General features: G+C 50.3%; 1 protein-coding gene across 3 annotated transcripts in view; it reads right to left on the bottom strand.

Annotated features, from left to right (window-relative positions):
* SLC39A11 (solute carrier family 39 member 11) overlaps window positions 1–14,496 on the bottom strand; it is a 350,792-nt gene that overhangs the window by 60,079 nt on the left and 276,217 nt on the right. For all 3 annotated transcript variants that reach the window (XM_042917562.1, XM_042917560.1, XM_042917561.1), the window contains exon 7: window positions 7,934–8,003. In XM_042917562.1, the coding sequence (XP_042773496.1) occupies window positions 7,934–8,003 (70 nt within the window). The remainder of the gene's footprint in view (window positions 1–7,933; window positions 8,004–14,496) is intronic.

Here is a 14,496-nt window from a genome sequence, read left to right on the forward strand (position 1 = left end):
GACATCTGTGTGTCTGCACAGACCTGGGGATGTGGAAGGCAAAGTGTCTGAAGGGGTGGGGGTGCTGCTATCCCCTCGAGAGGATAACCCAGTCCAAGAAAAATCTTGGGGGTTCTTGGGGACAGAACACGGGAAGTGGAGGGGGCTTACTGGCAAAATACTGTTAACTCTTTTCATTGTTTCCTGTACCATTCTGCTCTTGCTGGGAGCATAAAAACCCACGGGAAGGGAGAAGGAGCCAGGAGAGAGAGTGGCGGAAGGCGGTAAGAATGCCGGGGTTTGGACAAGGAGACAGGACGGAGACCATTCCTTTCTCGCCCTCGCTTCCCAGCCCCCAGCCCTGCCGGCTCCTTTCAGTCAGGCCTCCTGGAGCAAAGCACCTGCAGAATGTTCTCAGGAGGACTGTTGGAGAACCCCCAGGGGTTCTGAGGATGGGAGGGGCACTTCTTGAGGGTCAGTGGGGACGAGGGAAAAAGAAGGGGGCGCCCGGGTGGCTCAGTCGGTTGAGCGTCCACCTTCGGCTCAGGTCATGATCTCACGGTTTGTGGGTTTGAGCCCCGCGTCGGGTTCTGTGCTGATGGCTCGGAGCCTGGAGCCTGCTTCCGATTCTGTGTCTGTCTCCCTCTCTCTCTGCTCCTCCCCTGCTCATGCTCTGTCTCTCGCTCTCAAAAATAAATAAACATTAAAAAAAAATTAAAACAGAACAAAAAACCCTGTGGGGCGTGCTCGGGAACAGCTATGTGGAGGGAATGGCTCTCCAGTTGCCTACAAGGAAGTGCTGGGCCCGAGTCTGGCTCTGTCCATGTGTTTAGCAGGCTTTTAGGCCCATCCTCTTTACTTCCAGGACGAATATACTAATTTTCATAACACTGTTTTTTGAAGTCATTAGAAAAATAAAACATAAAGAAAAATCGAATGAATTTTTGGGTGTCTTGAAGTTAAGCCCGTTCACCCCACTGCTTTCCTACTGGTGCCGACAGTCACGGCCCCGAGGGACTTCCTGCTCTTTTCTGGTGCCTTCCACATCCACCATCCTCTCTGTGCCGGGACCATGCAAAAACCTTGCCGTTATGCTGATGCGGGAAAATAACACGACAGCGGAGCACCGTCAGGGCTGAATCCAATGAACTATTGGGGTCAAAATGGCAGGAATATAAAGATGTAACTATTTCGAGAAATGCACACAGCATTTTTATGAACTCGTATGTATATAACACGGGGTCTTAAAATTTGTAGGTGTGACTTCTGTCTGAGATCCACACTGCTTCAGCCATCCTCGTGTCTCGACTGCTTTTGTCCCTTTGTCATTGTTTTGTCACCTGGCATCGATGATGACCAGCCACCACACGGGGGCACTGTCCACCACCTGCTGCCTGCCTGCCCACACTTGCAAATTCCTCTCTGTCAGAATACAGGGTAAAGGGATCGGTGTGTGGGAGGACTGAAAAGAAGCATGTAAGAGAAAGAGCTGCCGATAGATAACTCTAGAATCCCGGGCAAGGTAGCTTGATGGGTTCAGGAGAAGGGCTTGTTTGCATAAAATAAAATGGAGAGCACAGTCTGCCGTCACACATACAGAACAGCACAAGAATTTGCTTTCTGGGGTGATTGAAGCGTGTGGCGGTGGGGTTTGTGGTGCGGGGAGCGGGGGAGGGCGTGTGTATTATTCTGCTGTGAAAGGGGTGGCAGTGGTTGGGTCAAGGGGTGAAAGGATCTCCTCTCCCGGGCACCTTCCTGACCTCATGCTGGGGCTGCGCTTCTCAGCCTGAAGACCAGTCTCCAGAGAGACCGGGCTGGGGTCTGGAACGGTGAGACCCAGAGCTGCGGGCACGTGGGGAGGTCAAGAGCGGCAGCCTGAGGCATGGAGAGTCTCTTGAGAATTCTCTGGAAGTCTGGCAGCTGGTCCTGCCACAGGGTGATCTAGGGACTTTGTAAGAGCGGCTTGACCCGTGCAGGCGGTTACGGTAGATGTGTGAGTGGACTATGCTGAAGAAGTTTACACTTAGTTCTCCGAGACCCCTCCCCACCACAACAGTGAGGCCTGCTCTTGACCTTCTCTACATTTAATTGGCAAACCTATTTTCAATAATATTCTGGATCCAAAGTAGGGGGATTAATTGGACAGAGAGATGCACATAGGTAATGGGTCTTCCACATAAAGACATATCGACTGGTTACGGTTGACTAATGACCAGGAAAATGTGTCTACTGCCATTTTTTTTAATGTTTATTTATTTTTGACAGAGAGAGAGAGAGACAAGAGCGAGAGCAGGAGAGGGGCATAGAGAGAGAAGGAGACGCAGAATTCGAAGCAGGCTCCAGACTCCGAGCTGTCAGCACAGACCCTGACGCGGGACTTGAACTCACGGACTGTGAGATCATGACCTGAGCCGAAGTCGGATGCTTGACCAACTGAGCCAGCCAGGTGCCCCACCATTTTTGTTTCTAAACAAATGGCTGCTTAGTTGACTAATGACTGCTGTCTTAAATGATTGTTAATATACCAACACGTGTGTTGGTTTTTAAGCCAGGGAAAGTATATATCTGACTTATGATTTACCCCTTGATAAGGGAGGCAGACATACACTTTAAAATTTATTTTGATGTCCCTCCTGTGCAATTTAGTGAGCCACCTTAGGTCCAGATGCAGACTAATCCACCAGGCATCCCTTCCTAAGTATCTAGATGTCGGTTAGCATTAGCTGGTTGGGACACAAGAAACACATTTGAGGCGTATCTTGGGGATGTGCTTTGTGGATTATCCACAAAGACCATGAGTCTGCAGCCAGCCTCCTTGGCTACCCAGAGCCTGTTGCACCTGCCGGTCAGGGTATGTTCGTGGGTGACAAACGCCACCCAACGTGTGTGCTCCGTCAAAGCCTAAATAGGAAGTGGTCTGTATGTGAAGTGTAAATAGCCTTGCTCTCCCCGCTGGTTTGCATTATGCCTGCCGCTGAGTCAAGTGAGAGCCGAGGGCACGTTTCCTCCATCGGGAACATGTTCTTTGGAGGTAATGCCACTTCAGAAAGGAAAACTGTTTAAGCAGCAAACTCCCAAGGGACATGTGGTCTGAAGAATTTCTTGGTGGTGACACCAGAAGAAATTGCGAGGGGACCAGACTGGAGAGAAGAAAGCTATGTTTCCCTTGAACCACGGGCTTCCCTTTGCTGCCTGAGATGCTTCGTAGTTCAGAGGACACTGAATTCGGGATAAACAGTGCCACACCAGCTATCCAGTGAGGAAGGAGGGTGGATGGAGGGAAGGCATGGGGACAGGCGCCATAAAGGTGAAGTAACAGCATCTGAACACTGGGTGGCAGCAGCAGCCCTACACAAATTACATGCCTGCCTCCTGCCTGAGTCCTGGTTGTGGAGAAATTCAATTAAGGATCGTGCCTCCTTGGGAGTCTTTATTTTATACCTTTCTTTTCTCCCGTGGTGGCTGCAGATATGTGGCTTCCAGATGCATTATTAACAGGGCACAAGAAAGAGATCGTACAAGAGTTAGTTGGTGTCAGAGCATTTGCTGATGAATCTGCAGTAAAATTACGGTTTTCCGCCGAATTAGAGGTCTGCATACTTTGGTCTGCAAAGGGCCAGATGACTATAGACGCTCAGCTTTCGGCCTTGAGGTTCTGCGGCAACTGCCCGCCTCCATTATTACCAGGAGTTACGGACAGTATGTCAACAAATGAGTGTCGGCTGTGTTCGAAGCAAACGCTGTTTCCAGAACCGGGTGTGGGGCCGGACCTGGCCCGGGGGCTACAGTTTGCTGAGACCCCTAGGCTAAATGAAGAGCAGCTAGCTTGGTCCACGTGGGCCCCAGGCACAGGCCAGGTAACTCTTGTTGCCAAGTACATGCAAATGCATCCTCTCGCCCTCGGGGCCCTCCCGGAGCCCTACGTGATTATCTAGGTCTCCCTACGCTCAAACCTGAATTCCCCCTTCTCCCTTCCGCAGGACAACAAAATCCGCCGACAGATGCCGTCTGGTGGGTCTGCATTCAAAGCTCTTCCTCCCTCCCCTCCTTGTGGTCTCCCTTCAGTCCCACATCCCTCGTCCTGCTCTGAGGGCACACAGCTGTGGGTGGTCAACACAGGTCCATCTATGTCCTGGCCTCAAATTATTCCACGGGAGCCAGATCACGGTTCAAACCACCTCTTGGGTTTTATCATTTCCTTTCCCTGCATATCAGAACCCACCCTAGCTGCCAACCTCTCGGTGCATGATGTGCTTTCTTAGCCGTCGGGCTCACCTTCCAGAAAGCACCGTGTGAGCTCCATCTCGGTGACTTCACCTCTCCGCCGGCCCTGAAAATGCCTTGGGACCTACCTGGGCCTTTCTTCACAATATTACCTGCCTCCATCGCGTCCACCAATTCAAGCTGACCATCCGCCCCGGTCCCAATGAAGTACCACCGTTCTATGAAGTGCCCCTGACACGAAGGAAGAGCCTGCCCTTCATCCACTGGTTTCTTAGTGACTCGGTTTGTATCCCTTCCTTGGAGCTTACGCTGTGCCCTTCTTACGGTGTTACTGGTTTCACTGCCCACTAACCAATTATTTAGGCCATCTTTTCTGGTATTGATTTTCAATTATGTCACACTGCGGTCACAGAATGTGGTCTGAGTGGTATTGATTTGGGGGGCATTCCGACTTTTCTCTGCGGCACGGCGCTCATCAATTTTGGGAACCATGCGCATGCGGGCTTGATAAGAATGTCAGGTTTCTCATCGCCAGGCTGGGGCTCTACGCACATCCATGATGTATGTCGTGTTAACTTTTTATCTGCCTTCTCAGTGCCCGGGCGGGGAATCCTAACCCTTCACCATGACGACGGTTTTGTCTGACTTCCCTTGAAATTCTGACCATTTTCCTTCCCCAGTGTGAGACTTAGGTTGCCAGGAGCGTACAGGTGCCCATCAGCCCGGGACACTGTTCCTCTTCCTGCAAAGTACTGACCTCCATTCTTTACGTGGCTTTCTGCCCGAAAGTCTGGTTTGTCTGATTCCAAGACTGTAATACCTGCTTTCTTTTTGGCCAGGGTGCACCTTCCACCTTTTTTCACGCCTTTGTTTTCAAGCTTTTCTGTGTCATGTCTTAGGCGTGCCCCTCGTTCATCACCCGGAGCTGGGATTTCAAAAGGCAAAACCTGTCTCTTGTACAAGATGCGTTTAATCATCGGATGACTTTGCTTTTGCAGCCTGCCCTCCGGCATTAGCCTTGTTCTTTCTCCTTCTCCCTCGTTCCTTGGCTGGGGGCTCTTATCCATCACCATCCTCACCCCCTCCCCCCGCCCCCAGGGCATTTGAAAAGGAAGAACCCAAATCACGAACTGTAGGTGGATTTATGGGGGGGATGGCCTGATGGGGAGGGCCTGTTGGAGGGAGAACCTTCCCTCCCAAGATACTCTGGACACAGTGGTGACAACAGCAAAGCCCCACACGCTGTGGCTGAGAGTGGGTGGAGGGCGGGGGGTGGTGAGAACCCCCCAGTGGCTCCATTAGCAGGGGGTTTTTTGAGGCTGAAAATACCAAGACTGCCGCCCCAGCTCAATCCCAACTGGAAGGTCCTGTTGAGGGTTTATGTAACTCAGAGAGCGTCTGTTCAAGGGAAGAGAGGGGCTGGGTCGGAAAGATTGTTGCTCTACTTTCTTCAGAAATATTTATAAAGATTAGCGGAAAGTGCAGGTAATAGAATAGAGGGCCGTCTGAGTGGACATCCCCATGTCGCGGGAGACTTGGCTGGACTGAAAGCCTGGCTGGGGGCAGGGCTGTCACTTGCCAGCCACTGACCCCCTACAATGTGCACGGCGCCCGAGCTCCAGGAGGACCCGGCCTGTGGATGCTGACAGGCTCAGCTCCCGGGATCCTGCTGACTCGGAAGTTTCTCCTGGTCTAAGCGAGGCCAAGATCAAAACGGCTAAAAAGCCATACTCCCCGACCCTCTCCCCTCCCCCTCTCCCAGTGTGAGAAGAGCAGCCTGCAGGGCGTTAGGAATCACAATTAACCCTTGATTTTGGCGACATTTCTACATTATGAAGTCCCCTCTGCCCTCCCCCCACCCTCCATCAACCAGCTCATTTGGTTTTCACAATAGGTATCACATGAACGGATGATGCTGGAGGAACCCACCAGTTTGACAGGTGGGAAAAAGAAGTTGAGAACAGGGGAAATTTCGACTTGGAACATGCCGGCCCACATAAACATCTGGGGCCTCAAGGAGCACACATGTCCCTTAACATGTAGCATTAGAATTTAAAGACCTAAAAGGGGGCGCCTGGGTGGCTCAGTCGGTTGAGCGTCTGACTCTTGACTTTGTCAACTTGAGTCATGATCTCAGGGTTGTGAGTCTGAGCCCTGCGCCCTGCGCCGGGCTCCGTGCTGAATGTGGAGCCTGCTGGGGATTCTCTCTCTCCCTCTCTTTCTGACCTCCCCCAAAATTAAAAAAATAATAATAAATAAAGACCAGCAGAGACTACACTTAACACACAGGGGTCCCACGTTGGCTGAGGACCTAAAAGGAGGGGATGGGGCATAAAGAGGCCTCACATAAGTTCAGCAGCTGAGGGAGGGCGGGAAAGGGGCTCTGTGAGAAATGAGTTCCTGACAAGCAGGGGAATAGAAACCAGGTTGATCGCTGAAGGAGGCGGGGCCACCGCCACAGGGGGAAAAAGTCGGTCAGAAGGCAGAGAAATGAGCTAGATGCAGGGGTCAGAAACCAGCGGCCCCCAGGACCATCTCTTGAACATGAATCATATTTTTAAAATAATTGTGCCTTGAGATAGTGCATGTGCTGCCCGGTTGAGGTTCACCTCTGTCCTCACTGTTCCTAACTGTCTCCACCCCAGGATGGTCTCCACTCAATTTCTTGCCCCTTAGTCTTCTGAAGGCACCTGAGTTTGCCACCCTTGGATGGAAGGGTCCTCCCTGCTCTCCTCCAGCCCAAGGCTGTAGTATTCACGGTCCTGTAGGCACAAGAGACCACGTAGAACACATCTCCATTATGGCTACAGGATAAGCCATAAGCCTCCGTGGTCCCGAGACGATCGCCTTGCCTAGGCCCTGTGTGGGGCCAGGGAGGTAGAAGAGAAGAAGAACTTAGAAGGCACAGACTGTCTGCGGAAAGACTGTCTATGGACATGAGGAGTCAAGGACAGCAGTGAGTTTGGTTTGGGCAACCGGGTGCAAGGGGGTGATGGGGAACCCTGGAGGAGGGACAGGTTTTTGCAGGATGGCAGCAGGAGACAATAAGCTCAACTTTGGAAATGCTGAGCGTGGGGATCCTGAAAAACATTTGAGTGGAGATGTCTGCAAGGTAGCTGGACCCGTAGGTGTAAGTTCCAGAAAACAGTCTAGGCTGAAGATCAACATTGGCATCACCAGCAAATGGATGGAAAATAAAGTCTCGGGAATGGAGGAGATTCCCCAAGGAGAGTACACTAAGTGAGAAGAAACGATGCCCCAGAGATGGATCCCAGGCAACATCAACATTTCAGAGAGGGCCGCAGGACGAGAAGCCCACAGAAGAATCTGTAGAGGAACAGGAAGTGGGGGGAAACCAGGAGAGCGCAGGGTCTGGAAAGAGAAAGGAGCGGCTTCAAAAAGAGGGAGCAGTTGAGAGCATCAGTTGCTGGCTTTGTTAATTTTTTTTTTTTTTTGTCTTTAGTCTTTATACTTTTAAAGGATTTGGAGAACACACGATTATTTCCATGTTGTGTTTTCAAAGCGGTTACCCATTAGATAGCTCATATGACAAACGGCGTAACCAGCTTGTTTGATGGAAACCCTCTCTCAGGCAAGCTTCACCTGACCTCCCCCACCAACTTCCACCAGTCTTGGCCCTCTGGGGCCAGGGGTGCCCATCGAGGTAATAAGCATTTCCAGAGCACCACTGGGTACGGTGCCAGGCTCTAGGGAGCAGGTGCTGGCTTACCTGGCACTCTCAAAGGTGGCGGATGCTGTCTTTTCCACAGCCCCAAATCCGACGCCAACAGCAAGACCCTCTGAAATGGAATAAAAAAGCATGAAGGGTTAGGAGCAATTTTCGAACAAGGTTCATTACCATTGCTGGGTCAAGTGAGACCGCATTAGGCTGCCAGTAACAGAAAACCCACATAACTGGAGTTTAAACCCGGGGTTGGCTGGCAACGGTCTGGGGGCCAAATTCAGCCCACTGCCTATTTTTGTATGGCCTGAAAGCTAAGAACGACGTTTACATTTTTAAATAACTGGAAAAAAAAAATCAAAGAAAGAATAGTATTTCATGACACATGAAAGTTATATAATTTTAGTGTTCACAAATAAAGTTTTATTGGCACACTGCCATGCTTAGTTTGTTGACAAGTTGTCTGTGGCTGCTTTTGCGCTACATCAGCAGAGATGAGTAGTTGTGATAGAGAACATATGGCCCAAAGACCTACAATATTTACCGTCTGGCCCTTTACTGAAAGAGCTTGATGACGGGCTCCTAAGCTAAACACATAGGGTTTTATTTAGCTCGCGCAACAAGAAGTCCGAGATTGGTGCAGGGGCCCAATGATGTCTTCCCAGACATTCGAGGGGCCATCTTGAAATGGTAGACTGTTACAGTCTACTCTGAGATGGTGTGGCTACAGTCTAGCTTAAGCTTGGGGATGGACAAGATGATTCCCCAAGTCCTCTCCAGAGGGACTAGTAAGCCTGCCAAGGCTACCAACACTCTGACTTTGATCAAATGTGGAAGAACACTGCTTGTCTACAAGTATCTGATGGAGAAGGAAAGGTTATAGAAAAATGGTCCAGTGGCCTGGGACCAGTGGGGTAGAACCATAATGTTAAGACATTTCCTGGTATCTGTGGGACAGTTTAAAGATCCCCTGAATCATAACAGGAAAGAGACCTACCAATACTGGTCAGAATCAAGACCAAGGGCTTTTGGGGCCAGGAGGAACTTTTTTGTTATAAAGAGGGAAGAGGGAAAAATCCACTGAGAAGGGCTTGTCTTCTTTTGGGATTCACCGCCTCTTTGAAACGCCTCTTTTTATCCTTTGTGTCCTTTTTAGTTGGGGTGGGCCAAGGATGCTAGGATTCTAGGAGGCACCTGGAGACAGAAGAGCTGCTCACACTTGTCCCGTGTGAGAGGGTAAGAGCTCACCCATTATCTAGTCTGGTTCACCGAGGGACCACAATGGGGTTTGGAGTCCAAACAGCCTGCTAAGGCCTAAAGGGCTCTTTTCTTCCCTCACCTTACCCTTTGTGCTTCAATCTCCCGTGGGGACCCTATGGGGTGGCAACTGGAGGTTGCTGGTTGAGAATTTGGGGTCCTCATGCTCCTCCAAATATCTTCCCATAGTCCTCATAATGACCAATGGTGGGATACAGAATCCTAGGACTTTAGAGGTAGAGGAAACCCCAGAGATCACATGGCATGACTCTTGGGCCACTGCCAGGCTCAGAAGTTATCGGTTTGGTTGGGGTGGGGGGTGGGGCGGGGGGGGGGTTTCCAAAACCAGATGGCAGACAGCACCCTCCCAGCATGCCTAGCACACTCCAGAGCCGGCTGCAGAGAAGCCCCTGAGACACTGCATCCAACAGGCTCTGGGGCCGAAGTGGCCGGGCAATCAACACCACCAGAGCAACCACATGTTTCAGGATCGAGGCTTTAAAGACTGATTTATTTTTATATAATTGTTAAGGCTCCTGATGTAAATTCTAAAAATTTTTTTTTACATTTATTCATTTTTGAGAGAGAGACAGAGAGACAGAGTGCGAGCAGGGGAGGGGCCGACAGAGAGGGAGACACAGAATCCGAAGCAGGCTCCAGGCTCCGAGCTCTCAGCCCAGAGCCCGACGCGGGGCTCGAACCCACAGACCGTGAGATCAGGACCTGAGCCGAAGTCGGACGCTCAACCGACTGAGCCACCCAGGCGCCTTTAAAAAAAAGAAAATTTTTTTTAACATTTATTCATTTTTGAGGGACAGAGAGAGACAGCTGTGGTCTCTTGTGAGCAGGGGAGGGGCAGAGAGAGAGAGGGAGACACAGAATCTGAATCACAGCAGCTGCCGGTGCCCGCGGTCATGAGATCAGAAAGCTGGAGGACATCTCCGATGCTTCTTCCATTTGACCAGTCCCCTACCCTCAGAGACTCCAGTGTTTCCAAAGCTGCTGTCCTCATTCTTGTTTTGTGCCCAAACAGCCAAGCCCTCAGCCGGCTCTCAGCGGTGACTGCGGGTCTCCAAGGCAAAGAACTTCACCAGGGACCCCTGACCCACTGGGGACGGGTGTCAAAAGCTGGGGAGGGACTAAGCGGTGTTTTATAACATCAGAGGGGCATCTCCCTTCCTTTGAAAAAAAAATGTGCTTTTCTAAAGTATAAACAACAGCTGGTTGGCTCTTTTGTTAAAGATTTTACTCTAATCAGTCACTTTAATGTAAACGATAGCGCAGCCCAGAGCAACAGGACCTATATTAATCAGGGAACTAACCCCTTCTGGTTATTTAGCAAAAGCCCCAGCACTTGGACTCACAGTAGCTCTGGGAGGTTGGGCAGGGGAGTAACCAGTTAAGGCAGGAAAAAATAGCGTCTGCCCAAAGGGATGCAGCCCCGAGCAGCTGAGCCAGGTCCCCCACTCCCCCCCACCCGTTTGCCAACCTGCACTTGTGGCTTTCTCCCAGGTGTGGGTGGCAAGAGCTGGCATCCGAATCCGTACTCTGAAGGGGTTTGGAGCAGTGAATGCATAGTCCCTCTGCCCCCACCCTGTACCTGGGCCAATAGTGCGGAACATTCTGTGATGATCTGCACATGAAGCGGGTCCCTCCTCTCTGCTCCAAAAGCATAAGCTGTGTCCTGGGGGGGGAGGGGGGGCAAGCAGTTTCCCACCGCCAGGCGAAGGGCAGGTGCTGGGGAAAGAAATGCAATTGCTACCTTGTCCGAAGGTGGAATAGAGCCTGGCAGAGAAGCTAATGAGAGACCAAGATAAATTACACGCGCAGAAAGAACATAAATAAAAGAATTAAGGCAGATATTTAAGATCAACAGATGGCAGAAAGAACCCGCTGGGTGGAGAAGGAGCAGAGGAAAAAATTGCCGACTGGTGCTCACACCCCAGGTGTTCCACCAAAAGTACAAATTAGGAAGGTAATTAAGACAAGAAACCCAAGTGACTGGAATATTATCAGTGAGCCGCTGCCTCTTTTCACAGCCACTGCCATTAACTCGGGTGCAATGAGAGAGAAGATAAATCCCAGATCTGCAGTGGCGCATCTGGCAGATAGAGGGTGGGCGAGGCAGAGTCCTGAGGACAAGCCAAGCCGGAGAATAGGCTCAGAAAGCCCGGGCCGCCCCTGCCGCCCTCCTGCGGGGTTGGACGGCAGGTGCGTGTGCGTCCCTCCCTCCATCTCCCCACCCTCCTGTGTCTCCATCCCATCTTGTCCCCCACCGGGGAGAAGAATAACAAAAACGCTACGGCTCAGGTCCGGTATGTTATTTAAGGTTCCTCTAGAAATGGAAGGAGGATAACGATGCTTCGCGTACAGGATGATGTGCCCGGGGAAGGCTTTCTCGCTACGGACACGGTCTTGTACGAGGCCGGCCTAGACATCTTACGACGTTGAGCCGCATCCCTGGCCTCTGCCCACTAGATGCTGGCCACGCCTCCTCCCCATGAGGGGTGCTAGTCAAAAATGTCTCCGGGCACTGCCTAATGTCCCCTGGGGAAATATCGTGGCCTGTTGAGAACCACTGGCTTCCCATCGAGGGGAGGCGTTTTGAAACTATTCTAGAACGCTCTAAGAGTTTAAGTAGATGGTAGGAAAATGAGCAGTTAAAAACTAGTGTCTTGGCCTGCTCCGGCTGCTATAACCAAATACCATAACCCGGGTGGCTAATAACTAACACGAATCCATTTCTCAACAGTTCTGGAGGCTGAAAGTCCGAGGCCAAAATGCTGGCAGACGGGGTGTCTGGTGAGAGCCTCCTTCCGGGTTCACAGACGCACCTTCTTGCCATGTCCTGACGTGGTGAAGGGCGAGGGACCTTTCTTAAGCCTCTGTAACAGACTCTAATCCCTGGGTTCCCATCTTCAACCTCCTGATATCATCACCTTGGGGGGCAGGATTTCAGTGTATGAATGTGGGGAAGGATACGAACGTTTGGACCATAGCAACTAATATTTTCTTTTTCCATTGAGGGCTAGCCATTTCTTTGTTGTTGTTTTCTTTTTAATTTTTTAACATTTATTTTTGAGAGACAGAGTGCTATGGGGGTGGGGGGCAGTGGGCAGAGAGAGAGGGAGACACAGAATCTGAAGCAGACGCCAGGCTCTGAGCTGTCAGCAGAGAGCCTGACTCAGGGCTCAAACCCACAAATTGTGAGATCACGACCTGAGCCGGAGTCAGACATTTAGCTGCACTGAGCCACCCAGGCGCCCCTACTGTTCCTTTGTTTTTAAGGGCATGGTGGGGGAGGGGAATAGTTCACACGTCTTCTCCAAGAGACCTTGCCAGCCTCCAAAACAGTTGACGTAGGTGACATTTCAGCTCTGCCTGACATTCACGGGTGTCAGGTCACATGGGGGATGGGAGGGAAAGCCAGCATGGGGTCAGGAGAAATGTGGTTACTGGTTCAGCTGAGCTGCTGTGGGGACACCCCTCCTCTCCCTACCTGGTTATGCTCCTCTCCATGTGGGCCCGGCTGTCAGATGGTCTCAGCAAGACAGAGCCTTCTGAGATACAGATTTGGGTGTCTGGGGCACTCAGGCCAGGGCTAAAGACTGTGGGGGGTCTCATCTCCCTGTCCTGGGCTCTGCCACTCTCTCACCACAGCTCATGATTACATTCCTCTTGGGTGGCTTTCACACTGGGGGGCAGTGAACTAAACCCTCAGTCTGTCACTTAATGCGCTGATGGGAAGCCTCGGTTCTCCAGCCACTGCCTCTGCTGTTCCTTCTTTGCATCTCAGGGTGGTCGTGCAGGGGCCATGGGATCTCCTGATTACTCAGCTTTCAATGCTCTAGCTGGGTCTCTGGTTTAAGCATCCTTGCTATCGGTTCTAGACATTATAGCCAAAAGCCATTTAGAGAAGGTCAACACAATGGCCATGAAGGAAATGAGGGATGTTATGACTTTTTCCCCTCGATTCAAAAAGTATTAAATTTAAGACAGCAGCTCACAGCCTGTGGGGGCTTAATATTAAACATGGCTGCGGGGGCTCCTGGCTGGCTCATTCGGTAGAGTGTGTGACTCTTGATCTCAGAGTTGTGAGTTTGAGCCCCAAGTAAGAGATTAGCCAAGTAATCTCTTGGGTGTAAAGACTACTTAAAAATTTCAACAAGAGGAGCGCCTGGGTGGCTCATTGGGTTAAGTGCTGGACTTCGGCTCAGGTCATGATCTCATAGTTCATGAGTTCCAGCCCGTGTTGGGCTCTGTGCTGACAGCGCAGAGCCTGGAGCCTGCTTTGGATTCTGTGTCTCCCTCTCTCTGTGCCCCTCCCCTGGTTGTGTGCTCTCTCTCTCTCTCTCAAATAAATATATATTTTTTTAAAAAGTTCAACAATAGCCAAATTATGGAAAGAGCCTAAATGTCCATCGACTAATGAATGGATAAAGAAGATGTGGTATATATATACAATGGAATATTACTCAGCGATCAAAAAGAATGAAATCTTGCCATGTGCAACAATGTGGATGGAACTAGAGTGTATTATGCCAAGTGAAATATGTCAATCAGAGAAAGATAAATATCATATGATTCCATTAATATGTGGAATTTAAGAAACAAAACAGATGAACATAAAGGAAGGGAAGGAAAAATAAGATAAAAAAGAAAGAGGGAGACAAACCATGAGAGACTCTTAAATACTGAGAACAAACTGAGGGTTCCTAGAGGGAGTGGGGGGAATGGACTAAATAGGGGATGGGCATTAAGGAGGGCACTTGTTGGGATGAGCACTGGGTATTAAATGTTAAGTGATGAATCACTGAGTCCTACTCCTGAAACCAATATTACACTATATGTTAACTAACTTGAATTTAAATATATTAAAAAATTTTTTGGAGGGCCGCCTAGGTAGCTCAGTCAGTTAAGCGTCCGACTTCAGCTCAGGTCATGATCTTGTGATTCATGGGTTCGAGTCCCGCATGGGGCTCTGTACTGACAGCTCGGAGCCTGGAGCCCGTTTCAGATTCTGTGTCTCCCTCTCTCTCTGCCCCTCCCCTACTCACTCACTCACTCTCTCTCTCTCTCTCAAAAATAAACATTAAAAACATTAAAAAATGTTTTTAAATAATAAAATCTTAAAAAAACAAACAAACAAACAGCTGCTGCCACCAGCACCACCAACAGCAAATCCCAAAGGTGGAGAAATGAGGTGAAAGAGGACAACTTACTTGTTCTCATCTCTACTGAGGACCGAACAAGGGAAAAATGACTCATATTGCAGCTGGAGGGATTCAGACAAAGGGGAAACATTACCTTGAGGGAGGAGGTTCTTGAAACGTATGACATACCTCACTGAACGG

Source organism: Panthera leo, chromosome E1 (assembly GCF_018350215.1).
Source record: "Panthera leo isolate Ple1 chromosome E1, P.leo_Ple1_pat1.1, whole genome shotgun sequence".
NCBI lineage: Eukaryota > Metazoa > Chordata > Mammalia > Carnivora > Felidae > Panthera > Panthera leo.